Below are 27001 nucleotides of genomic sequence, written 5' to 3' on the forward strand. Positions count from 1 at the left end.
TTATTTGGTGACGACATTGACGGTGGCGACGCCGAACAAGCTGAGGTTCAGGCAAGAAACGATGCCCTGTGAGCCCAAGCTGACGTTGAAGCAGTTGGGGTCGACTCTGTTTGCCAGCAAGCCGAGACTCGTGACACAGCTGAGGAGATCCGTGACTGATACCGCCGCGTTCACGTTGCTGGCAAGCCCACTCGCTTGGGCGCCCACGCCGATGTTGAGACAGGTCTGGGGCAAGCTGGTGATACAGCTGCCTTGGATCTTTTGCAGGAAACACTGGCCGTATTGCTGCTGTGGACTGAGTAGGTTGTTGACGGTCGTGAGCAGGTTGCCGACCAGACAGTCGACTGTGCCCAAGGGGTTCGCAAGAGTCGTGCTGAGAACGCCTGGAATAGAGTTGACCACCAGAGCCGCCTGGCAGAGGTTGACCTGTGCTTCGAGACCGTTCGTCAAATTGAACGACGCATCCAGAAGGGCTCCGCAAGCCGTGGGGACTTGTGCGCAAGCTGTTCCGGACGGGCATAGTACCGCCGTGTTTGCTCTGGAGCTGTTGATGGGCAGGCCGGTGCCTTGTTCGATACAGTTGAGGACCGCCAGACCAGAAGTGGCCGCGTTGTTCGTGATGCAGGTTGCCAAGTTGACGGTACTGCCGAAAAGTCCAGAGTACCCAAAAATTCCCAAGTTTGCGATACATACGTTGGCTTGCGCCGTGATGGCAGCGACACCAGTGGCAGCCTCGATCTGAGTACACGAGAGCGGCAGACTTCTGACGCAGCCAATAGCATTCGCAAGACCGGTCCTAATACACTCAGCGTATGTGCCGAGGAGCCTGAGGCCGGATACGGTACAAGCCGCAACCTGAGGGATGGTGGCATAGTTGCCCAACGCGGCTTGACAAGCGTTGAGCTGCGACGTACTAGGAGTGGTGAGGACCCCGCCGAGGAGGGTGTTATCCAAGTTGGAACATTGAGTCGGGATCGGAACGGCGTTGACTTGTGCTTGGCTGATACAGCGTCCAGTAGGGCTTGCGACGGGCGTGGGGATACATCCCGATGGCGAGGACGTCTGCGTAACGACTCGTGTGGCCGTGGGAATGCGAGTCTGCGCGAACACGGTGATGATACTGCCGGTGCCGCTGACGGTGGAGTAACGAGTTCCCGAGAAAGAACCGCCAACTCCAGTCGGGATGGTCGTGTAAACGGTCGAGATGGGAACGGCCGTGGCCGCAATGACGGTTCTAGTCAGTCCAGTGCCCGATTGGGTAATGAGGGAAGTGCCAGTGAAAGCGGCTCCAGTAACTCCAGAAGGAACAGTGACGTATGTCGTCGTTGGTGCGATTGCTGTCTCGGCGAGAACGGTCCTGATGAGACCGGTGCCATCCTGAGTAACGTAGGAGGTGCCGGTGAAGGTAGCTCCAACAACACCCGTAGGAATTGTGACATATGTTGTCGTGGGCAGGGCAGTTTCTGCGATGACCGTCCTGACAAGGCCTGTTCCAGACTGAGTGACCAATGAGGTACCGGTGAAAGTAGCGCCAGGCACTCCAGAGGGTATGGTCACGTAGGACGTCTGAGCCAGGGCAGTCTGGGCGAGAACAGTGACGATAGTTCCGCTGCCAGTAAGGGTGAGGTATGAAGTTCCAGCGAAGACACCTTGAACGCCGGTGAGGACGGTCGTCGTCGTCGTGATAGGCAGGGCTGTCTGTGCCTGAACCGTGATCAGAGTGGCGCCCACGGCGGCTGACTGAGTCACCAGCGAGGTGCCTTGGAAGGTTCCGGGAACTCCAGTTGGGACGGTCACGTAGCTCGTGGTCGGGATAGCCGTCTCCGCGAGAACCGTGATAACGGTAGCTCCCGCGGCAGCAGATTGAGTAATGTACGACGTGCCGGCAAAGTTGCCCGCAACACCAGTTGGGATGGTAGTGAAGCGGGTTGTTGGCAGAGCTGTCTGCGCGAGAACGGTGATAACCGTAGCGCCGGCAGCTGCGGATTGCGTGACCAGAGACGTGCCTTGGAACGTGCCTGTCACACCAGTAGGGATGGTGATGTATCCCGTCGTCCGAATCGCCGTCTGCGCTAGAACCGTGATTATAGTGGCTCCCGCGGCAGCAGATTGAGTAACCAAAGATGTGCCGGCAAAGGTGCCAGTAACACCAGTGGGAACGGTGATATATCCTGTTGTAGGAATAGCAGTCTGAGCGAGTACCGTAATTAACGTGGCACCTGCGGGAGCGGACTGAGTGACCAAGGAGGTGCCCGCGAAGTTGCCAGTGACGCCAGTCGGGATTGTTATGTAACCCGTAGTAGGAATAGCTGTTTGGGCCAACACGGTGATGAGCGTTGCTCCTGCGGCGGCGGACTGCGTGATCAAAGATGTGCCCTGGAAGTTTCCAGGTACACCCGTGGGAATTGTCACGTATCCCGTCGTGGGAATGGCGGTTTGAGCCAAGACAGTAATCAAGGTGGCACCCGCGGCAGCCGACTGCGTGATCAAAGACGTACCCTGGAAGTTACCAGGAACGCCGGTAGGAATGGTCACATAGCCGGTGGTCGGAATGGCTGTTTGGGCCAAGACGGTGATGAGCGTGGCGCCAGGCGCGGCAGACTGAGTGATGAGCGAAGTTCCAGCAAAGTTACCGGGCACGCCGGTAGGAATTGTCACGTAACCAGTCGTTGGGATCGCGGTTTCGGCAATAACAGTTCGGATGAGACCAGTGCCTGACAGAGTGATCAGAGAAGTGCCCTGGAAGTTACCAGCAACTCCTGAAATAACAGTTGTGTACGAGGTCGTTGGCAAGGCCGTCTCCGCGATGACGGTTCTGATGAGACCAGTGCCGTCCAAGGTGATGAGTGAGGTGCCTTGGAAGTTGCCAGGTACGCCCGAAGGGATCGTGACGTAGGATGTGGTTTGCAGCGCGGTTTGCAGAACCACGGTACCAAGGGCCTGCCCGGCGGTCGTGGGGAGAGTAACGGTTGAAGTGCCTGCAAAGTTGCCGATGACTCCGCTAAAGACTGTCGTGAACGAAATCGGGCGAATAGCGGTCTCTAAGAAAACGGTGACGAGGCTCTGGCCAGGTCCAGTTGTGGGAACCGTGGACGTCTGAGTGCCGGCGAAAGTGCCGAGAATACCTGTGATGATTGTCGTGTAAGAGACAATGACCTGGGCAGGGATGGCGGTCTCCAAAACGACAGTTCGGACGTTGGTGCCCGTGCCATCAAGAGTAAGAGTCCTTGTGCCGGTGAAGTCGCTCGTGATTCCACTAGTAACTGTGGTGTATGAGAGCGGCAAGGCGGTTTGAAGAAGGACTGTACCAAGCAGACTTCCGACCGGAGGAATGGTGATTGCCTGGGTTCCGATGAAGGTTCCAGGAATTCCTGTGAGAACAGTCGTGTACGGAATGGCGGTCTGAAGCAGAACAGTTCCGAGGGTTCCCGTGGCCGAAAGCGTAACCGTCTGGGTTCCGGGGAACACAGTTCCGGCAAGGCCAGTGACGATCGTGGTGTACGACGACGGGATTGGCAGAGCGGTCTGGATGAGCACAGTTGCGATGGATCCAGATCCTACGAGTGTAGAAGTCTGAGGTCCCGCAAAGGTGGCGCCCGGAATGCCTGTGAAGACGGTTGTGTACGACGTCGGAATAGGAACCGAGGACTGAACCAAGACTGTTGCCAGGGTGCCGGTAGCAGAGAGAGTAACCGTCTGCGTTCCTGGGAAAGTGGCTCCAGGGACACCCGTGAAGATCGTAGTGTACGATGTAGGGAAGGGAAGGGCCGTCTGGAGGAGTACCGTGGCCAGGGTTCCGGATCCAATTGTCGTTGTCTGGGTGCCGAGGAAGGTAGCACCAAGAATACCCGTAGTCTGCGTGGCATATGATGTCGGCAGGGGGAGAGCAGTTTGAAGCAAGACAGTTCCGAGGGTGCCAGAAACCGGCAAAGTTGTAGTTATGGTTCCAACAAATGTGCCAGGGGCACCAGTGAGAAGCGTGGTGTACGAGGTAGGGAAGGGGAGGGCCGTTTGAAGCACCACGGTGGCAACAGTGTCAGATCCTGGGATCGTTGATACCTGAGTGCCGGTGAAGGTGCCAGGAATGCCGGTGGTAACGGTGACATATGACGTTGGGATAGGCAACGCCGTTTGCAACAGAACCGTACCAAGAGTACCGCTGACAGGGAGCGAAGTAGTGCGAGTGCCAACGAAGGTGCCCAGGACACCGGTGACGATGGTGGTGTATGTGGTCGGGAACGGAATAGCAGTCTGCTGAACCACAGTTGCGATGGTATCGGTACCGGCAATCGTGGAGATTTGAGTGCCAGTAAAAGTGCCGAAGACGCCCGTGAGAATCGTGGTGTACGATGTGGGGATTGGCAAGGCAGTCTCCAGAAGAACGGTGCCCAGGGTGCCGCTGACGGGTAGCGTAGTCACGCGGGTGCCAACGAAAGTGCCAGGAGTTCCGGTGAGAATCGTCGTGTACGAAGTGGGAATCGGAAGTGCGGTCTCTAGAAGAACTGTACCCAGCGTGCCTGAGACTGGCAAAGTCGTTGCCCTGGTACCGATGAAAGTGCCAGGAGCGCCAGTCAAGATTGTCGTGTAGGAAGTTGGAACAGGCAAAGCTGTCTCGAGCAAGACGGTGCCGATGTTTCCAGTAACAGGCAAAGTCGTCGTCTGCGTACCCGCGAATGTCCCGATTACACCAGTGACGAGAGTGACGTATGATGTAGACAAAGGCGGAATAGCCGTTTCCTCAAATACCGTACCCAGCGTTCCGCTGACCGGGCCCGTTGAAGTACGAGTGCCCACAAACGTGTCAGTGACACCGCGAGTAATCGTGGTGTAGCCAGTAACAATAGGCGGGATGGCGGTCTGGAGCAAAACGGTGCCCAAAGTGCCAGTAAGCGGCAGGGTGATGGTCTGAGTACCAGCGAACGTGCCGATGGTGCCAGTCGGGATCGTGGTGTACGAAGTGACTGGCGGCAGAGGCAGCGCGGTCTGGATGAGTACGGTGCCAACCGTTCCTGAGCCTGCCAAGGTAGTTGTCTGGGCGCCGATGAATGTGCCCGGGATTCCGGTAATGAGCGTTGTGTACGACGTCGGCACTGGAAGAGCTGTCTCCAAGAGCACAGTTCCAAGCGTTCCAGTAACTGGAAGAGTCGTTGCTCGTGTGCCGGCAAAGGTGCCGATGACGCCGGTGAGAACCGTGGTATAAGATGTGACTGCGTTAGGGATAGCAGTCTCGGCCAAAACCGTACCAACGGTGCCAGTCACCGGGAGGGTGGTGAACTGGGTTCCAATAAAGGTAGCACCAGGCACTCCGGTGGGAATTGTGACATACGAAATGTCAGCCGAGAGCGCGGTTTGAGCCAAGACAGTACCAATGGCACCAGTGACGGGTAGGGTAGAGAACTGAGTGCCGACGAAGCTTGCGCCGGGCACGCCTGTTGGGACCGTGATGTATGAAATCACCGCGGGCAGTGCACTCTCAATGATAACCGTGCCAATTGTGCCAGTAACTGGAAGCGTAGTAGTGAGAGGACCAACGAAGGTAGCCCCTGGAATTCCGCTGAAGATCGTGGTGAATGAGGTCGTTGGAAGGGCAGGGAGAGCAGTTTGAGCCAACACTGTGCCGATCGTTCCAGTCGCGGGCAAAGTCGAGAACTGCGTGCCGATGAAAGTAGCCCCGGGAATACCAGTGAAAATGGTGGTGAGCGACGTTGTCGGGATGGCAGGGAGAGCGGTCTCTGCGAGAACGGTGCCAATGGAACCGGTGACAGGCAGGGTGCTCAACTGAGTGCCGACGAACGTGGCTCCTGGGATTCCAGTGAAGATCGTCGTGAACGACGTTGCGGGCGCGTTGGGAATGGCTGTCTCGAGGAGTACAGTTCCGAGCGTTCCAATGACGGGCAAGGTGCTCGTCCTGGTGCCGGGGAAAGTGGCGCCAGGGATGCCTGTGAGGATCGTGGTGAACGCAGTTGTGCCAGCGCTGGGGATGGCAGTCTGAAGTACGACAGTGACCAAGCCAGGATTGGTGACCGCGGCAGGAAGGGTCGTTGTTTGAGTTCCATCGAAAGTACCAAAGACACCCGTGATGATCGTGACATAGGACGTGTTGATGACCGTGACAGATGGCAGAGCCGATGAAGTAGCTTCGGGTACAGCAGTCTCAAGAACAACCGTAATCAGACCATCAGTGCCAAGAGCTGGTAAAGTGCGAGTTTGCGTTCCAGCGAATGTGCCAGGGACGCCGCTGAAGATGGTCGTGAATGAAGCCAAAGGAACGGCTGTCTCCAGGATGATTGTGCCCACGTTGCCAGTGCCAGCGATAGGTAGGGTTCGAGTGCTTGTTCCAGCGAAAGTGCCCGGAATGCCCGTGATCTGGGTCACGTAAGATACCACAGGAACGGCAGTCTGGAGCAGAACCGTAGCCAAGTTGCCAGTGCCAACCACAGGTAGAGTAGTCGTCTGAGTTCCGATGAAGGATCCAGGAATACCTGTTACCAGCGTGGTATACTGGAGGCTCGCAGTTGGGCTTGCGGTAGGGATAGCCGTTTGAAGGACGACCGTGCCAAGTCCGTCGATACCAGTGCCAGGAAGAGTGAGCGTCGAAGTTCCCACGAACGTGCCAGGGACACCAGAGAAAATCGTGGTGTAAGACTGAGCCAATACCGTAGGCAAGACAGTCTCCAAAACGACTGTACCAAGACCGTCTGCACCGGTTCCAGAGAGGGTGCGAGTCTGGGTTCCGAGGAAAGTTCCTGGGATGCCTGAGAAGACCGTCGTGTACGAAGCCGCGAGCGCGGTAGGCAGGGCTGTCTGAAGTACGACAGTGCCGAGACCGTTTGTGCCAGTGCCCGGAAGGGTAAGCGTTGAAGTGCCGACAAAGGTGCCCGGAACGCCAGAAAAGATGGTCGTGTAGGACTGAGCGAGTGCCGTTGGCAATGCCGTCTCCAACACAACCGTTCCGAGGCCATCTGCGCCAGTACCAGACAGAGTACGAGTTTGAGTTCCAAGGAACGTACCCGGGATACCGGAGAAAATGGTTGTGAACGATTGAACAGGGACAGAGGGAATGGCAGTCTGTAAGACAACAGTACCCAATCCATCAGTACCAGGGGCCAGAGTGAGAGCCTGTGTGCCGATAAACGTTCCAGGAATGCCAGAGAAGATAGTCGTGTAGGAGATCGGGCTTGTGATGGGCAGCGCAGTCTCCAAGAGAACAGTGCCGAGGCCATCTGCTCCGATACCAGACAAGGTTCGGGTCTGGGTACCAGTAAAGGTCGCCGGGATTCCAGTGACGATTGTGACGTACGACACCGCATTCGATGTGATTGCAGGAATCGCCGTCTCCAAGAAGACGGTACCGGTTCGCTGGGTTCCAGTAGGCTGGGCCGTCGAAGCGCGGGTTCCAGGAAATGTGCCCAGGACGCCAGTAATGACGGTGACGTACGTAATGTCGATGCTTTGAGCGGTAGGCAGAGCAGTCTGGATCAGGACCGTGCCAACAGTGCCGCTGATGATCGGGAGCGTGGTCGTCTGGGTTCCGATGAAAGTGCCGGGGACGCCAGTGAGCAGCGTCGTGTACTCGACCGGGCTAGCGGTGGGAATGGCGGTCTCCAAAAGAACTGTTCCAATCGTGGCTCCAGAAATCAAGGGCAAAGTGTTGGTTTGAGTTCCGGTAAACGTTCCCGGCACACCAGTAAGAATCGTGGTATACTGCAGTCCAGGAGGAGTTGACGTTGCAATCGGCAAAGCAGTTTGCAAGAGAACAGTACCAAGACCATCAGGGCCTGCAGGCAAGGTGGTTGCCAGAGTGCCAATGAAAGTTCCCGGTACACCAGTCAGAATAGTCGTGTAGGAAGCACCAGGGGCACTTGTAGCCGTAGGGAGAGCAGTTTGGAAGATAACTGTGGCGATGCCGTCGCTTCCCACGGGCAGGGTGGTTGCCAATGTGCCGATAAATGTACCTGGCAAGCCCGAGAAGATCGTAGTGTAAGAAACTCCTGGCGACGAGACTGTGGGCGTGGGGATGGCAGTCTGGAAGATGACAGTTGCGATGCCGTCCGTGCCGGCAGGGAGCGTTGTGGCCACGGTGCCCGCGAAGGTACCGGGCACACCCGAGAACAGAGTCGTGTAGGAAACAGGTGCGATAGTGGGCAAGGCAGTCTGAAGCAACACAGTAGCAATGCCGTCAGTGCCGGCGGGCAGAGTAGTTGCTTGAGTGCCGACGAAGGTGCCCGGAATACCTGTAAGCAGTGTCGTGTACGAGACTGGCGAAGCAGTAGGCAGAGCGGTTTGCAACAAGACGGTGGCGATGCCGTCGGTGCCGACCGGCAAGGTGGTGACCTGAGTGCCGGTAAATGTTCCCGGGAGTCCTGTGAGAATCGTAGTGAAGCGAATGCTCTCAGACGGGATTGCAGAAGCAATGATGACAGTTGCGACACCATCAGGTCCGGCGGGGAGTGTGGATGTTTGAGGTCCAATAAACGTGCCAATGATGCCCGAGAAGATGGTCGTGTACGTGACAGTGACACTCGGGGCAGCGGTTGGCAAGGCACTCTCCACAAGGACAGTCTCGATACCATCGAGGCCGACTGGCAGCGTTGTAGTGCGGATCCCAGAGAAGGTTCCAGGAACGGCAGTAAAGATCGTGGTAATCGCGCCAGCGGCAGCCGTAGGCAGGGCGGTCTGGATGAGTACCGTCTCAATGCCGTCAAGACCGGCGGGCAGAGTTGTTGTCAAGGAGCCCAAGAATGTTCCCGGAATACCAGTAAAGATGGTAGTAACTGCGGTCGGGATTGCCGTGGGCAGAGCAGTCTGGATAAGTACCGTCTCGATACCATTTGGACCGACCGGAAGAGTTGTTGTGACGGGTCCAACAAAAGTGCCTGGGATTCCAGTAAACACGGTGGTAAGGCCAGTAGCGGTCGGAATAGCACTCAAAGCAGTTTGGATGAGAACAGTCTCAATGCCGTCAAGACCAACCGGGAGCGTGGTCGTGAGAGGACCCAAGAACGTGCCAGGAATACCCGTAAAGATCGTCGTCAAACCAGTGGCTGTCGGGATAGCGCTAAGAGCAGTCTGAATGAGAACTGTCTCGATTCCATCAGGGCCAGCGGGCAAGGTTGTTGTCACAGAACCGACGAAAGTGCCAGGGATGCCAGTGAAGATCGTCGTCAGGCCAGTTGCGCTTGGGATAGCAGTCAATGCAGTCTGTATCAGAACAGTTTCGATACCATCTGGGCCGGCGGGTAGAGTGGTTGTCAGGGATCCTATGAAGGTTCCTGGGATACCAGTAAATACCGTAGTGACTGCGGTCGGACTGGCGGTCGGAGTGCCTGTAGGGCCTCCCGTTGGAAGAGCTGTTTGGATGAGAACGGTCTCGATACCATCAAGTCCAGCAGGCAGAGTAGTTGTCACAGAACCCAAGAAGGTGCCAGGAACACCCGTGAAGATTGTCGTGGCAGCGGTCGCGCTCGGGATGATTCCTGATAACGCAGTCTGGATGAGAACGGTTTCGATACCATCAGGGCCGGCGGGAAGCGTCGTCGTCAGGGAACCCAAGAATGTTCCAGGAATACCAGTGAAAACGGTCGTGATGGCGGTAGCGGTCGGCGTAATGCCAGGCAAAGCAGTTTGGATCAACACTGTTTCAATGCCATCAAGGCCGGCCGGGAGCGTCGTTGTCAAGCTTCCCACGAAGGTTCCCGGAATGCCGGTGAAGATCGTGGTAAGCCCAGTGGCAGTTGGGACGACGCCCGAAAGGGCAGTCTGAATAAGTACCGTTTCGATACCATCAGGTCCAGCAGGCAGTGTCGTGGTAATAGGACCCACGAAAGTTCCCGGAATACCAGTGAAAATCGTAGTGAGACCAGTGGCGGTAGGAGTGACACCAGGAAGAGCAGTCTGAATGAGTACTGTTTCGATGCCGTCGGGACCAACAGGCAATGTTGTGGTGACAGGGCCCACGAAAGTTCCGGGGATTCCGGTGAAAATCGTCGTAACTGCACCAGGGGTTGCCGTCGGCGTCGCAGATACGCCCTCGGTGAAGGGAACGTACACAACGACCGTGTCTGGAAGAGTTGGATCTCCTTGGATGCTGACACCAATGGTGGTGCTGAAGCGAATCCTGCCAGTGTAAAGAGAAGTGATCGTGACCTGGCTGCGGGTCAGAGTCGGTGTCGTCAGCGGCACCGTGGCAGAAGGTACAAGGCCGGAAGGCACAAGGACGATAACAGTGCCGGTTTCACCAGCCGCAGTAGGGAAGACAGTCGACAAGGCGGGAGCGGTGCCATCGTACGTCGATGTGATAGTGTCGAAGAAGACGCCAGGAGACTGGATGATGACGGTACCTGGAAGGCCACTCGCCGCAGGCGGGATCGTAAGGGTGGTTGGGATAGGACCAGCGGAGAAGATAGTCGTGTATGACAGCGCGGGATCGATTGGCAAGCCCGAGGTGGCGGACGGGACCACCACCACAGTACCAGGAAGACCACTTTGGAGGGGCGGCAGAGTGAATGTCGTGGGAATGGGACCGGCAGAGAAGACGGTTGTGTACGACAACGCCGGATCGATGGGCAGATCGGATGAAGCGGTAGGGACCACAACGACAGTTCCTGGAAGACCACTTGCTGCTGGAGGAAGCGTGTAAGTCGTCGGGATTGGACCGGCAGAGAAGACCGTTGTAAGTGATAAGGCAGGGTCGATCGACAGATCGGATGAAGCTATAGGAACAACGACAACTGTACCAGGGAGACCACTTGATGCGGGAGGGATTGTGTAAGTTGTAGGAATAGGACCCGCAGAGATGACGGTCGTATATTGTACCGCGGGGTCGATGAGCAAGTCCGAGGAAGTTGCTGACGGCACAATGACAACTGTACCAAGAGAGCCGCTGACAGCCGGAGTGATTGTGAACGTAGTCGGAACAGGACCCGCAGAGAAGACAGTGGTGAATTGCAGGGCGGGGTCAACGAGCAAGTCTGACGAGGTTGCTGATGGAACAACAACCACCGTGCCAGGAAGACCGCTGACCGCCGCAGGAAGGGTGTAGGTGGTGGGAACGGGACCAGCGGAGAATACGGTGGTGTACTCGAGAGCCGGGTCGACGAGCAGGTCCGAAGAAGTCGTCGAGGGGACGACCACGACTGTGCCTGGCAACCCACTGGATGCTGGAGCAAGAGTGAAGGTCGTCGGGATGGGGCCAGCAGAGAACACAGTGGTGTATTCGAGAGCGGGGTCGACAAGCAAGTCCGAAGAGGTTGCTAAAGGAACGATCACAACCGTGCCTGGCAGTCCGCTGACTGCAGGTGGTAGAGTGAAGGTTGTCGGGATAGGACCAGCAGAGAATACAGTAGTCAGTGAAAGTGCCGGATCAATGGAAAGGTCCGAAGATACCGTCGGGACCACGATGATAGTACCGAGGTCTCCCGAAATAGCTGGCAAAATCGTTAGAGTCGTAGGGACTGGGCCAGCCGAGAAGACTGTGGTGAATGACAGAGCCGGGTCGACAGCCAGGTCTGAGGATGTGGCCGGGACGATCACAACAGTACCGGTCTCGCCCAGAGAAGCCGGGGGAAGGGTGAAAGTGGTCGGCACGGGGCCAGCTGAGGTGACCGTGATAAAAGCACCAGGACTGGCACCCAAAGTGGGAGTCTCGACGATAACAGTTGCCAGATCACCAAGAACGGATGGCAGGATGGTTCTTGTAGCCAAAGCTGGGCCTCCCGTGGTAAGCGTGGTGTATGAAACTCCAGGGATGCTTGTGGCCGTGGCCTCGGAGACGATAACCGAAACCACTCCATCGGGACCGGTGACGATGTTGGTGGCGGGTAGGACTCCAGTGCCTGGGATGGTGGTGAAGACGGTGGTGGCTGCGGTCGGCGTGATTGTAGGCCCGCCAGAGGTGACAGGGTCGAGGAAGATGACAGACACAATACCATCGGCACCGGTGACCGTTGTGGTCGCGGGCAAGAGACCAGTGCCAGGTGCCGTGGTAAAGACGGTAGTCGGGGCGCCTGGTGCAGCTGTTGTCGGTGTCTGGAAGATGACCGAAACGATGCCATCTGCACCCGTGACGGTCGTGGCCTCGGGAAGTAGACCGGTACCAGGAACGGTGGTAAAGATGGTCGTGGGAAGACCTCCCGAAGTGACTGTGGGTGCCTCGAAAATGACTGAGACCACTCCATCGGTTCCGGTGACTGTGAGTGTTGCTGGGAGAGCACCAGTTCCAGGTATCGTGGTAAAGACCGTGGGGAGCTCGCCCGAGGTCGTGGGAGTCTGGAAGATGATAGAGACAACGCCATCGGCACCAGTGACCGTAGTTGCTGTAGGAAGCAACCCAGTCCCGGGTACCGTGGTGAAGACGGTAGTGGGAATGGCGGTCGCCGAGACAGTGGGAGTCTCAAAAATGACAGACACGGTTCCGTCTGCACCAGTCACGGTGGTGGCCGTCGGAAGAAGGCCAGTTCCCGGAACGGTGGTGAAGACGGTGCCTCCAGAAGGCACGCCAATGGTGGGAGTCTCCAAGATAACAGAAACAATGCCGTCGGCTCCGGTGACTGTTGTTGCGGTCGGGAGAAGCCCAGTGCCCGGAACAGTTGTGAAGATCGTGCCTCCAGGAGAAACCACTGAAGTGGGGGTCTCAAAGATGACCGAAACGATTCCATCGGTACCCGTGACTGTTGTAGCTGTGGGAAGAAGGCCAGTTCCCGGGATGGTAGTAAAGATGGTAGCTCCAGGCGATACGACCGATGTAGGGGTCTCGACAATCACAGACACGATACCATCAGTACCGGTGACCGTGGTAGTAGTCGGAATAAGGCCAGTACCAGGAGCGGTGGTGAAGATGGTGCCTCCGATTGAGCTGACATCAGCAGTCGGCGTCTGAATGATAACAAGACCAATGTCATCAAGACCAGTAGGCAGGATCGTGGTGGTAGACGGAATGAGACCGGAGTATCCACTTGTGATGGTAGAGAAGGCTCCCGGAACATCGACGATGACTGTGGGAGCACCAGTGCCGATTGGTGATACCGTGGTCGTTCCTGCAGAAGTTGCTCCGAAGCGCGTTGAGGTGATCTCGAACAGCGCCTCTGGAACTTGAACAAGCACGGTAGTTGGGTCGCCAATGTTGCTCGGAGTCTGGGTCTGGATCAAAGTGACGGAGCCTGCATAAGGAGTTGTGACGGTGGTGATCGCGCCAATCGTAGGCGTTGACAGTGCTGTGGGGGTCGAGAGAGCTGGGACCTGTACCATGACGGTCTGAATGCCGTCGAGACCGATGGGCATTGTTGACGTCCGCACAGATGACAGGCCTGGGATCGAGGTTGTGACCAACAAGAGTCGCCGAGGAACCGCGATGAGCACCGTGACCGGGTCACTGAGACGAGAGGGCGACAACGTCGTTGTGATGAAAGCAGAACCAGTCATGCTCGGGTCGAACGATGTGACTGTGACTGTTCCGCCTGGGCCGGTAAGTGAAGGTGTGGTGATTGTCGGCGCCGTGATGGGCCCTGCCGCAGTCGGGATCTGGGCGAGGACGGTGCCAGGCAGGCCAGAAGCTGCGGGTGCAATAGTCTGGAACAAAGTGATAGAACCATCATAGCCAGTTGTAACCGTGATGTACGAGATGATGTTCTCGGTAACAGAAGTCGGCAGAGTGGCCGCGGTGCTGGGTACCAGAACGACAGCAGTGGCGAGTCCATCGATGCCGGTGACGGACCCAAGCTGGGTCTGGATGATTGAGCCGTCGTAGCCACTTGTGACGGTGGTGTATGACAAGCCAGGGACACTGGTAGTGGCCGAAGGATCGATGGTAATCGAGGGAGTGGCACCCGGTCCGAGGGAAGGCAAGCCAAGAGAGATTGAAATATCGATGCTGATTCTCGGAACTTGCACAAGAACCGTTGCGAGACCGTCAAGACCAAGGATTGAGCCGATGAGCGTCTGAAGGAACGAGCCATCGTAAGTCTCAGTGACAGTGGTGTACGAGATGCCGGGCACGCTAGTTCCTGAAGTTGCCGGTGCGACTGTGATAGATCCAGTAGGAACCTGCACAATGACGGTAGCAAGGCCGTCTGCTCCAGTCGCTGATCCGATAAGGGTCTGCAGGACCGAGCCGTCGTATCCGCTGGTGATAGTGGTGTAGTCAAGACTAGGCAGAGCAGTGATCGTGGGAGTCTGGACGACGACAGTGACGAGGCCATCAGGACCAGTAACCGAGTCGGTCTGGGTAGCGATAGCCGAGCCTGGGTATCCAGTTGTGATCGTAATAAACAAGGCAGGGTCGCCAGACTCGGTAGCGCTTGCGCTGTTCGACGGGAGAACTGTAAGTGTTCCAGTCGGCTGCAAAACGATAACAGTAGCAAGACCATCTGCGCCGGTGGTGATGCCAGTCTGCGTAAGCAGTAGAGAACCGTCATATCCACTCGTAAGAGTGGTGTACCGAGTCGCACCGGAGAGAACATCGGACGGCACCTGGACAACAACCGTACCCAGCTCAGAAATACCTGTACCAGCCGGGGCGAGAGTGGTGGTCAAGGTGACCGAGCCGGGATAAGCGCTTGTGAGAGTCGTGTACAGAGCGCCAAGAGGATCCGTAGAGGTAGGAACCTGGACAACGACTGTCTGGACCGGAACGCCGCCAACTGTACCAATGGGAAGGCTCGTCGTTTGGGTGAGAAGTCCGTCGTAACCACTGGTGATAGTGGTGAACTGGATTCCGTCGGAGACTGTGGCCGTAGGGACCTGCACAACCACGGTCTGGATGGGAAGGCCTCCAACAGTAGCAACAGGCAAAGTGGATGTCTGCGTAACTGAGCCATCGTAGCCACTTGTAACAGTGGTGAGGAAAACGCCAGGCAGAGCAGTCTGAGTCGGTACCTGAACAATGACAGACCGAATGGTCGATCCATCAATGGTAACCGCGGGCAATGTTGTTGTCAAGGTCACCGAACCGTCATAGCCATTTGTCAAGGTGACGAGAAGATTATCAAGATCAATCGAGTCGGTTGGCGCAATGGTAGGAACCTGGGCGATCACAGTTTGAATCCTCGAACCATCAACGGTGGCAACGGGCAAAGTAGTGAGTTGAGTAATTGAGCCATCGTAGCCACTTGTGACGGTGGTAAGGAAGACTCCGGGATCGACAGTAGCGCTGGGGACTTGTACGACGACTGTTCCGAGATCTCCAGGATTCGCGGGCGCCAAGGTGGTGGTCTGAGGGACCAAACCAGTGTAGCCGCTGGTGACGGTAGTATACGAAGCAGCTAAAGGATCGGAAGTAGCGCTCGCAGGGATTTGAACGATGACAGTTCCAAGGCCAGATGGGTCGGTAACGTCCGGTGCCAGGGTCGTGGTGAGCGGAATGGAGCCGTCGTACGTGCTGAAGATCGTGGTGAAAGACACAGGCAAAACACCGTCTGTTGATGTTGACAGGGCATCCCCCGTAGACGTGGCGAGGATATCCGGAAGCTGGACAATGACAGTGCCGAGACCAGACGGGTCAGTTGCAGCAGGCAGCAAAGTAGTTGTCAAAGTGACTGAGCCAGGGTAGGTGCTGAAAATGGTTGTGAACGACGCGGCAAGAGGATCTGTCGCGGAAGACGCCAAGTCGCCTGGAACCTGTACAATGACTGTTCGGATGCCACTTGGGTCCGCAACGTCAGGCAGAGCCGTAGAAGTGAGAGTGGCGGAGCCAGCGTACGTCGACGTCACGGTGGTGAAAACATCGCCCAAAATGTCTGTCGACGTGGCTTGATCGCCAGGAACTTGCACGATGACGGTCCTAATGCCGGTCGGGTCTGCAATGTCTGGAAGAGCAGTTGTTGTAGGGGTAACGGATCCAGCGTACGTGGATGTAATCGTGGTGAAGATGTTGCCCAAAGCATCAGTACTTGTTGCCGCTTGACCAGGGACCTGCACGATGACTGTTTTAATGCCAGTGGGGTCTGCTGGATCAGGGAGTGCTGTGGATGTAAGAGTAACGGAACCAGCGTAAGTCGAAGTGACTGTCGTAAACAGGTCACCCAATAGACCTGTGCTTGCTGCAGGATCTCCAGGAATCTGAACAATGATGGAGATAATCGGAGTGGGATCGGCAGGATTGGGCAGGGCCGTAGACGTAAGGGTAACCGAACCGGCGTATGTCGATGTTACTGTCGTGAACAGTTCACCCAAGCTGCCAGTGCTCAAAGGAAGCTGAGTGGGCACCTGGACAACAACCGTGCCGAGACCGGCAGGGTCAGTCGCATCGGGCAGCAGAGTCGTGGTCAAGGTGACCGAGCCGTCGTAGCCGCTGGTGACAGTAGTAAAGAGATCGGCCAGCGCGCTGGGAACTTGGACAATGACAGTGCCAATTTCACCGAGACCAGTTCCCGTAGGCAAGGCCGTCGTGGTCTGAATGATGCTGCCATCGTATGTGGTGGTGATGGTAGTGAAGATGGCTGTGACGGACAGAACAGGGGTGCTGACGAGAGAAGCAGGCTGAAGGATGATGACAGTGCCGATATCGCCAGGATTGGCCGGAGCAATCGTTGACGTGGCCACGGCAGACCCATCGTAAGTGCTGATGATCGTCGTGAAATCAGCTGTTGGGGTAGCGATGGGCTCGTAGAAGATGATGGTGCCAACCGTGTCGGTGCCAGAAGGTGCCAACGTCGAAACAAGAGGCTCCAAGCCACTGTAAGTGCTGGTGAGAGTGACATAGGACGAAACTCCAGGGATGGAAACGCTTGCACTAGGTACAAGAACCACAACAGTTCCAATAGTGTCAGTTCCCGCAGGTGCCAAGGTGGAAGTTGTGAGAGACAATCCATCGTATGTGCTGATGACCGTGGTGTACGATGGAAGGTCCGAAGTTGTGCCAAGGAGATCCGGGTCGAAGACGACGACGATTCCGGGATCGCCCGTGACAGTCGGCAAGATTGTTGTAGTCGACGTAACGGATCCAACACCGAGGCTAGTGATGGTTGTGAACGCAAGCGGTTGGGTGGCCGTCGGCTCAAGAATGATAACCGTCCCGTCGGTGTCGGTTCCGGTAGGGAAGATGGTGGTGGCAGACGGCACCAGACCGGTGTATCCACTGGTGATGGTGGCAAAGTTGAAGGTGGGAGTGCTTCCGTCCGTGGCTGTGGGCACCAAAATGATGACTTGGCCAAGTGTCTCGGTGCCAGTAGGCAGGATGGTAGTCGCAGATGGCACAAGGCCGGAGTAGCCACTCGTAAGCGTGACGAACAGAGCCGGGTCGCCACCGGCTCCTGATGAGGCGGGCTCGAGGATGATGATGGTACCTTCATCGTTGTCACCAGTCGGGAAAATCGTGGTGGCGGAGGGAAGAGCACCAGTGTATGCGCTTGTGATGGTCGCAAACGAGATGCTTCTGGTGGGAGCAGAAGGAACGCCAGTAATGCCGGGAACGAAGATGACAGTAGCACCGGGCTCGCCAGAGGGACCCGCTGGCAGCGTGGAGGTGAAAGTAATCGAGCCATCATAAGTGCTTGTGAGCAAGTTTGGCAGGGCGTCGGTGATGCCCGGAACATAGACGACAGTAGACGGAGCCTCGCCATTCGGGCCGGCAGGGAATGTGCTGGTGAGAGTAACTGATCCACCGTAGGTGGTGGTGAGGATATCTCCAAGGGCCGCAGTAGCACTTGGAACCAAAACGACGACTGCAGAAGAGCCAGGTGGCCCAAACGGAACGGTCGTCGTCAAGGTCACAGAGCCAGGGTATGTGCTTGTCAAGACATCCAGTGCGGGAACAGTTGGGCTGGGTACAAGAATAACAGTCGCGCCAGGCAAGCCATCGGTACCGACGGGAAGCGTGGTGGTTGAGATGATCGATCCGTCGTAAGTGCTGGTAAGAAGTCCACCACCTGGGAGGCCAGTGGCAGTCGGCACAAGAACGACGGTCTGCACAGGATCGCCCGAGGCATCCAAGATGGTTGAGGTCAACGTCACGGAACCATCGTAACCGCTTGTCAACACTCCAGGATCCGGAAGAGCGGAAGACCCCGGCACGAAGATCGCCGTTTGAATAGGGTTCCCAGATGGGTCCAAAATCGTCGATGTCAATGTCACGGAGCCATCGTACGTGCTGGTAGGAAGACCGTTGTTCGCTAAGCTCGTGAGGCCTGGTACAAATACTGCAGTCTCAACAGGGTTTCCTGACGCATCCAGGATGGTTGAGGTCAATGTGACGGAGCCATCATAGGTGCTAGTAGGAAGATTCAGGCTGGGCAGTGCAGTCGATCCGGGAACAAAGATTGCCGTCAAGATAGGGTTACCAGAAGGATCCAGGATAGTGGAGGTCAAAGTAACAGATCCATCGTAGGTGCTAGTGGGAAGCACGTTGGGCAATCCAGTGACTGTCGGGATGAAAACCGCGGTCTGGATCGGGTTGCCAGATGCGTCCAAGATGGTAGAAGTAAGGGTAACAGATCCATCATAGAAACTTGTTGGGAGCACGTCGGGCAGACCCGTGATCGTCGGAACAAATACGGCGGTCTGGATTGGGTTGCCTGAAGGATCCAAGATGGTCGACGTCAAGGTCACAGATCCGTCGTAGAAGCTGGTCGGAAGAACGTTAGGCAAGCCAGTGATAGACGGCACGAAGACCGCAGTTTCAACTGGGTTTCCAGACGCGTCAAGAATTGTGGAAGTCAGAGTCACCGAGCCATCGTAGAAGCTGGTTGGTAGGGCGCCTGGAAGGCCAGTGTTGCTTGGAACAAACACAGCAGTCTGGATTGGGTTTCCGGACGCGTCCAAAATAGTAGACGTCAACGTCACCGATCCATCGTAAAGGCTAGTCGGCAATGCGCCAGGTGCACTAGGCAATCCGGTGATACTTGGAACGAAGACGGCTGTTTGAATCGGATTACCCGATGCGTCAAGAATGGTCGATGTAAGTGTGATAGATCCACCGTAAAGACTCGTAGGCAGGACATCAGGGAGGCCAGTAACGCTGGGCACGAACACAGCCGTTTGAACAGGGTTTCCGGAAGCATCAAGAATGGTTGATGTAAGCGTAACGGACCCATCATATAGACTTGTTGGCAAGACGTTAGGGAGACCAGTAAAGCTTGGTACAAACACAGCCGTTTCAACTGGGTTACCCGAAGCATCGAGGATGGTTGACGTGACGGTGATCGACCCATCATAAAGACTGGTTGGTAGGGCACCAGGAAGGCCGGTAACGCTCGGCACACCGCTCGGCACGAAGATCGCGGTTTGGACCGGGTTACCCGAGGTATCCAGTATAGTTGATGTGACCGTAATTGACCCGTCGTAAAGGCTCGTGGGCAAAGCGGCAGGAAGACTGGTAATGCTGGGAACGAAGACTGCAGTTTGAACAGGGTTGCCAGAAGCATCAAGGATTGTCGAAGTAACAGTGACAGACCCATCATAGAGACTTGTTGGTAATTGAGGCAGACCAGTGATGCTGGGAACGAAGACGGCCGTCTCAACTGGGTTTCCGGAGGCGTCCAAGATGGTTGATGTCAATGTGATCGAACCATCGTAGAGGCTGGTCGGCAATTGAGGAACACCTGTGATGCTTGGGACGAACACAGCGGTCTCGACGGGATTTCCGGAAGGATCCAGAATCGTCGACGTCAAGGTTACAGATCCATCATAGAAGCTTGTGGGCAACGCGGGCAAGGCAGTTGAGCCTGGGACGAAGATTGCAGTAAGGACAGGGCTGCCAGAAGAGTCCAGGATTGTCGAGGTTACGGTGACAGAGCCGTCGTAAGTGCTTGTCGGCAAAGCAGAAACACCAATGGGCAATCCAGTCGAGCTTGGGACGAGAACCAAGGTCTCAATTGGATCACCTGCGCTGTTGAGAATTGTCGAGGTGATCTCAACTGAGCCATCGTAAGTGCTCGTAAGGATATTAGGGAGCGCCGGTGTAGCCGTAATGCCGGGAACAAGAACAATAGTGGCACCAGGAAGGCCGTCCGTTCCAACCGGAAGTGTCGTGGTTGAAATGACTGATCCATCATAGGTGCTTGTGAAGAGACCGCCAGCTGACACAACGGTTGTTGGGCGAGGGATGAAGATGATTGTCGCCCCAGGGTCGCCAGCAGTTCCGGCAGGAAGGATGGAAGTGAAAGTACTCTGTCCATCGTAGAGACTGGTGAAAACATTCGGGAGTGCCGGAGCACCCGTGATGCTAGGTACCAGGACAACGGTGGCACCAGGCAGACCATCTGTTCCAACCGGGAGTGTAGTTGTCGAGATGACTGAGCCTCCGTAAGTACTTGTGAGCAAGCCGCTGGCTGGCAAAGTTGGATCGACACTGGGCACGAGAATGACTGTTTGATCTGGCAGGCCTGAAACACCTGGAATGATAGAGGTAAGGGTGACGGAGCCGTCGTAGGTGCTGGTGATAAGACCACCCAGCGTAGGGGTCGCGCTCGGCACCAGGATAATCGTTTCGTCAGGCAACCCGGTGACTCCAGGGATGACAGAAGTGAGCGTGATAGAGCCATCGTAAGTGCTGGTAAGAAGACCACCAGCTGGCAGACTTGGCGCAGCACTAGGTACGAGGACGATCGTCTCATCGGGCAACCCAGTGATACCAGGGATAACGGATGTGACAGTGATAGATCCATCATAAGTGCTTGTGAGAATGTTTGGCAACGCCAGCGAATCGGTCAGATCAGGAACCAACACAATAGTCTCATCTGGCGCGCCCGAGGCACCTGGAATGACGGATGTGACGGTGACAGAACCGCCATAAGTACTGGTAAGGAGATTGGGCAATGATGGAGCAGCGGTAATGCCAGGGACGAACACAATGGTGTCGTCCGGCAGGCCCGAAACACCCGGAACCGTGGATGTGAATATGATGGAGCCGTCATAGGTGCTTGTGAAAAGATTGGGCAAAGCCGGCGCGCCGGTGACACTGGGGATGAGGACAAGGGTTTGGTCTGGTAAGCCAGAAACCCCTGGGATCGTCGTTGTGAGTGTGACCGATCCGTCGTATAGGCTCGTCGCCAATCCGCCAACTGCACTTGTAGGGAGCGCAGGGTCGGTGATTGAAGGCACCAGGACAACAGTCTGGCCTGGTAGGCCAGAGACTCCAGGGATAGTAGTCGTAAGGGTAATCGACCCATCGTACAGGCTAGTGACTAGCCCGCCGATGGCACTTGTCGGGACAGCCGGAGCTGTGATCGAAGGCACCAAGACGACGGTTTGATCTGGCAAGCCAGATACGCCAGGGAGAGTGGTCGTAAGCGTAATCGACCCATCGTACAAGCTGGTAAGCACTGCTCCGAGGGCAGGGTCCGTAATCGATGGCACAAGCACAAGAGTCTCATCTGGGAATCCAGAAGCGCCCGGAATGGTGGTAGTCAAAGTGATTGAACCGTCATAGAAACTCGTGACCAAGCCTCCAGCAACGCTGGTAGGGACGGCTGGAGCCGTAAGAGACGGTAGGAAAATGATTGTATCGTCTGGCAGGCCGGAGACGCCAGGAATGGTTGAGGTAAAGGTGATTGAGCCGTCGTAGAGGCTCGTGGCCAAGCCTCCCGCACCAGTACCAATACTCGTGGGATCCACGGGGCCGGTAATACTGGGCAGGAAGACTACCGTGTCATCGGGCAAACCAGATACGCCAGGGACAGTAGATGTGAAGGTAATCGAGCCATCATAAAGACTTGTCACCAAGCCGCCAGGCGTAGCTGAGGGCACTGCTGGAGCCGTAATGCTAGGAACAAAGATAATGGTCGCTCCAGGCAGTCCAGATACTTCGGGCAGAGTCGACGTGAAAGTAATGGAGCCACCGTATGTGCTTGTGTACAAGCCCGCCTCGAGAGCGGTAGGCGCAGATGTGGGAAGACCGCCCAAGTTAGAGCTGGGAAGAGCTCCAGCGCTTGGGATGTAAACAATGGTATCATCAGGCAGGCCGGATGCGCCTGGGATTGTGGACGTAAAGGTGACGGAGCCATCATAAAAACTGGTGATTGGACCTGTGGGGGCTGCTGTTGGCAGGCCTGTGATGGTAGGGACGAACACAATAGTCTCATCTGGCTGACCAGAGACACCAGGAATCGTTGATGTCAAAGTGACAGAACCATCGTAGAAGCTCGTCACCAAGCCCTGGCCCAAGGCTGTCGGAAGCGATGTAGGCAGACCTGGGGCACTTGGAATGAACACGACGGTTTCATCGGGCAGACCCGACACACCAGGGAGGGTTGATGTGAAAGTGACGGATCCATCGTACAAGCTTGTAATGATTCCCGGAGCTGAGGCGGTTGGTGCCGCAGTGGGGAGTCCCGTTACGCTTGGGATGTAGACGATTGTTTCGTCGGGCAGGCCAGAAACGCCAGGAAGAGTCGAGGTGAAAGTAACTGAACCATCGTACAAGCTGGTCACGAGCCCTTGGCCCAAAGCCGTCGGTGTGGCTGTGAGAACACCTGGAAGGCTAGGAACGAATATGATGGTCGCGCCAGGCAATCCAATGGTGTAAGGAGGAATCGTCAACGCGAACGTGATAGATCCATCGTAAGTGCTTGTGTATACTCCAGGAGCCAGAGTTGTGCCCGGTAGAGATGGCTCGGGCGTAACGCCGGGGACAAGAACGAGGGTCTGATCAGGTAATCCCGACACGCCAGGAATCGTGGTGGTAAGGGTGACCGAACCACCATAGAAACTGGTGGCCAGCGCAGGCAAGCCTCCAGCGCCGCCAGTGGCAGCTGGATCAACCGTGATGCTTGGCACCAAGACAAGAGTCTGGTCAGGAAGACCAGACGCGCCAGGGATTGTGGTCGTGAGAGTGACCGACCCGTCGTAAAAGCTGGTAGACAATCCCGGGATGCTTGCCGTGGGTGTAACACTCGGAATGAGGACGACTGTCTCTGGAAGACCGGAAACTCCAGGTATCGTGGTAGTCAGTGTGACTGAACCGTCATAGAAACTAGTAATGAGAGCAGGCAATTCGCTGGCTCCGTCGTCAGGGAGACTGGCAGTCGGCGTGACGCTCGGAATGAGGACAAGAGTTTCATCAGGAAGACCCGTCACCCCAGGGATGATAGTGGTGAGAGTGACCGAGCCATCGTAGAAACTGGTCACCAAGCCTGAAACTCCGCCAGCTCCACCACCTGGAAGGCTCACCGTCGGCGTGATGCTTGGGATAAGGATCACAGTTTGGTCTGGGAGACCCGAGACTCCAGGCAGCGTAGTTGTAAGAGTGATGGAGCCGTCGTAAAGACTGGTGATGAGATTAGGCAAGACACTAGCACCATTATCTGGCAAAGTCGCCGTAGGCGTGATGCTGGGAATGAGAACCAGGGTCTCGTCAGGAGCTCCTGAAACCCCAGGAATGGTAGTCGTGAGGGTGATGGAACCATCGTAGAGGCTAGTGATAAGTCCTGGCAGACCACCAGCACCACCGCCCGGCAGGGTCGCCGTGGGAGTAATGCTGGGAACAAGGACCAGAGTCTGGTCTGGTAGGCCTGATACCCCCGGAACAGTTGTGGTCAGAGTCACCGATCCATCATAAAGGCTTGTTGAGAGTGCGGGAAGTCCAGCACCGCCACCAGAACCACCGCTGGTGGCCTCCGGGACGCTGACTGTGGGGGTCGCGCTCGGAATCAGCACAATGACCGTAGCCGGGTCGTTGATGTTGGCGGGAAGAACAGTCGTTGTCGCAGGTACCAAGCCGGTGTAAGTCGAAAGCACCGTTGTAAAGGCACCCGTGTCTGAAACCACGCTCGTCGGGATGTAGACAATAACAGTGCCTGGGTCGCCCGGGTTGGCGGGTGAAGCAATGGCAGTCGATATGACAGATCCGGGGTAAGCGGAAGTGACCGTGGTCAAGGCAGGGCCAGGCGTGGTTGTCGGCGAAGCCAAGACATCGCTTGGAACGTAGACAATGACAGTTCCGGTGGGATCAGAGCCGGAAGGCAACTGAGTCTCGATAGAGGTGATGGAACCTCCATAGGTAGACGTAATAGTCTCGAACAATGCTCCAGGTGAGCCAGTCGCACCAGGAGAGGCAGCGCTGCTCGGAACAAGGACGACAAGAGTGCCCTGGGAATTGGTTCCCGTGGGCACAATCGTTGACGTTGAAAGAATGGAGCCTGCGTACGTGCTCGTAAGAGTCGCGAAGACTGGATCCCCTCCAGATGCATCAGGGCTTGCCGTGGAGCTTGGCACCAAGACCACGAGAGTACCCACGGTGTCAGTGCCGCTAGGAGCGAGCGTGAATGTGGTGGGCACCGATCCTGAGTAGGTGCTAGTAAGAGTAGCAAATTCCACGCTCGGAGATGCGGCGGGAGTGACAGATGCGCCAACAGAAGGATCGAGAGCGGACGTAGGGGCGGCAGTGGGTTCAGGAGTGTAAATAATGACCATGCCAATGACCTCGCTTGCACTTGTCGTAGGGCTAGTGGTCGTAGACAGGCCACTTGCAGTCCAGCCAATAGTTGTTGTGATGAATCTGGCAAATCGAGGAGCAAAGACAATGACACTGCCCACAGCCTGCGTGCCAGTAGGGAACGTGGTTTCCGTGGATGTACCCGTTGAATCCCATAGCGTAGTCGTCGTGATGAAGCTGATTCCAGGGGTAGCAGTAACATCAGGGGCCGTGGGAGTAACTCCAGGTGCGGTAGCGGTATCGCCGCCGGCAGCCGTGGGAGTCTGGATAAGAACCAGGCCAACAGTTTCGGTTCCCGTAGGCAGAATTGTGGTGGTTTGAGTTGCCACTCCCGAGTACCCGGTGGACACCGTAATGTAGGAGATGGCAGGGTCGGCGGTCGGCGCGGGAGTAGATGTAGGGACCTGAATGATGACAGCGCCAACGGTATCGGTTCCAGACGGCAGCAGCGTGGTCGTAGTGGGAACCAAGCCAGTGTATCCTACAGTGGTGGTGAAGAATGAAGCCGGAAGAGGTGTCTGGATGACGACGGTGCCTGGGTCTCCTGGGTTTGCGGGAGCGAGAGTCGTCGTCGCAATACCGGAACCGAAGTACCCGCTTGAAACAGTGACGTACGAAGCAATCGGGTCCTGCACAATGACCGTCGCGATGCCATTGGGGTCCGTGGCAGCCGGGGGGATAGTGATGGTGGTCGGCACTGATCCCGTGAAGGGGAGAGTTTGCGTGGTGAAGCCAGTGGCAGTGATGGTGTTGCTCTGTCCAGACGGTAAGGGAGTCTGGATGAGGACAGTTCCGATCGGGTTGCCGCTGCTAGGGAACAAGGTCAAGGTGGCAATTGTAGGACCAGGGTATCCGATGGTTAAAGTAATGAAGACAATTGGCTCCACGGTGACTGTAGGAGATGGCGTGACACCAGCAGCGTCGCTAGGTGTGAGTACGACCAATGTTGTCGGGTCTCCGACGTTTGAAGGAGTCAAGGTCAGAGTTGACGTGACAGATCCAGCGTAGCCGCTGCTCAAAAAGACGGGCTCGATGGGACCGCCACCGGCACCGCTGCCTCCGGTCTGACTGGCAACAGCAGTTGGAGTCTGGATCAGGACGGTTCCAATAGACTGAGTGCCAGTCGGGAGGATGGTAACCGTTGTCGGTACAGAGCCGGTATACCCAGTGGTGGCTACGACAAATCCACTTGGGATGATCTGAGGCTCGCCTGCAGGTGTCTGGATGAGAATAGTGCCGGGGTTGGTTCCCGACGGCTGAATAGTGACGGTGGTTGGGACAGATCCAGTATAGCCGGTCGTTGCGACCACGAAGCCGGTTGGGACTTGAGCAGGGTCGACGATGATAGTTGGGGTCTGGACAATAACAGAGCCTGGGTTGGTTCCTGAGGGCTCGACGGTCACCGTTGTCGGCACAAGACCAGTGTAACCAGTCGTTGTGAGGACGAATCCTGAGGGAACCGAGGCTGGCAGAACAGTCGGGGTCTGGACAATGACAGAGCCTGGGTTTGTGCCAGAGGGCTGGATGGTGATGGTGGTCGGAACCAAACCGGTATATCCGGTTGTAGTAAGGATGAATCCAGTCGGAACGAGCGTCGTGGGTTCGACGGTAGGTGTCTGGACCAAGACGGTTCCTGGGTTTGTACCAGAGGGCTGAATAGTGACAGTAGTCGGAACTGAACCAGTGTATCCAGCAGTGGTGAGAACAAATCCAGTCGGAACCAAAGTCGCGGGGTCGACCGTAGGTGTTTGGACCAAGACGGTGCCGGGGTTGGTGCCCGACGGCTGGATCGTGATAGTCGTGGGAACCAAGCCGGTGTAGCCAGCGGTAGTGAGAACAAAACCAGTGGGAACAACCGGAGGCGAGGTTGCAACAGCACCAGCAGTAGGAGTCTGGATCAAGATGGTGCCAACAGAAGCAGTGCCAGTAGGCAAGATCGTAGAGATGGCAGTCACGGATCCAGTATATCCAGTGAAGAACGTGACAAACTCGGCCGGTTGAACGGAGGGAGATGCGAAAGGACCAGTGGTAGGAGTCTGGACGACAACAATACCAGCAGTCTGAGCACCAGTGGCGGAGAATGTGATGGTGGTCGGCACGGAACCAGAGAATCCAGCCGTGATGGTCGTGAGAGCTTGAGTAAGAGCAGGGTCAGGAGTAACACCAACAGTTGGGACACCACCTGCGCCGCCGCCACCGCCTCCTCCTCCGCCTTGAGTAGGTGTCTGGATAAGAACAGTTCCAACCGAGTTGGTGCCTGCGGGCAGAATGGTGGTCGTCAGAGGGACAGTTCCAGTGTAACCCGTCGCGAGGGTGACGAAGGACTGAGGCTGGTTGGGTCCTGGAGAGCCGGTAAGTGACACTGGAGTCTGAACGATGACAGAGCCGGGATTGGTTCCGCTCGGCAAGATCGTAGTCGTCGTCGGCGACAGCAAGCCGGGAATACCGACAGTTGAGGTGGCGATGATGTCAATCAGAGGATCACCCGGGTCCGACGCGGCCGGGTCTGCTGGCGTGGTGACTTGAACTCCACCTCCAGGGAAGATGGGGGTCTGAACAACCACGGTACCAACTGTGTTGGTTCCAGTAGGCTGGAGCGTAATTGTAGTCGGGACAGATCCGGTAAAGCCCTGGGTG

General features: G+C 56.5%; 1 protein-coding gene across 1 annotated transcript in view; it reads right to left on the reverse strand.

Moving 5' to 3' along the window:
* The window catches only part of GCG54_00015507 (uncharacterized protein), a gene marked incomplete at both ends in the record, with an annotated part of 30388 nt that continues 3387 nt past the window's right edge, over window positions 1–27001 (reverse strand). The window contains one exon of the mRNA XM_045415290.1: window positions 1–27001. This exon is cut by the window's right edge and continues 3045 nt beyond it. Coding sequence (XP_045259288.1) covers window positions 1–27001 — 27001 coding nt within the window.

Source organism: Colletotrichum gloeosporioides (genome assembly GCF_011800055.1).
Source record: "Colletotrichum gloeosporioides strain Lc1 chromosome Unknown consensus_79, whole genome shotgun sequence".
Lineage (NCBI taxonomy): Eukaryota > Fungi > Ascomycota > Sordariomycetes > Glomerellales > Glomerellaceae > Colletotrichum > Colletotrichum gloeosporioides.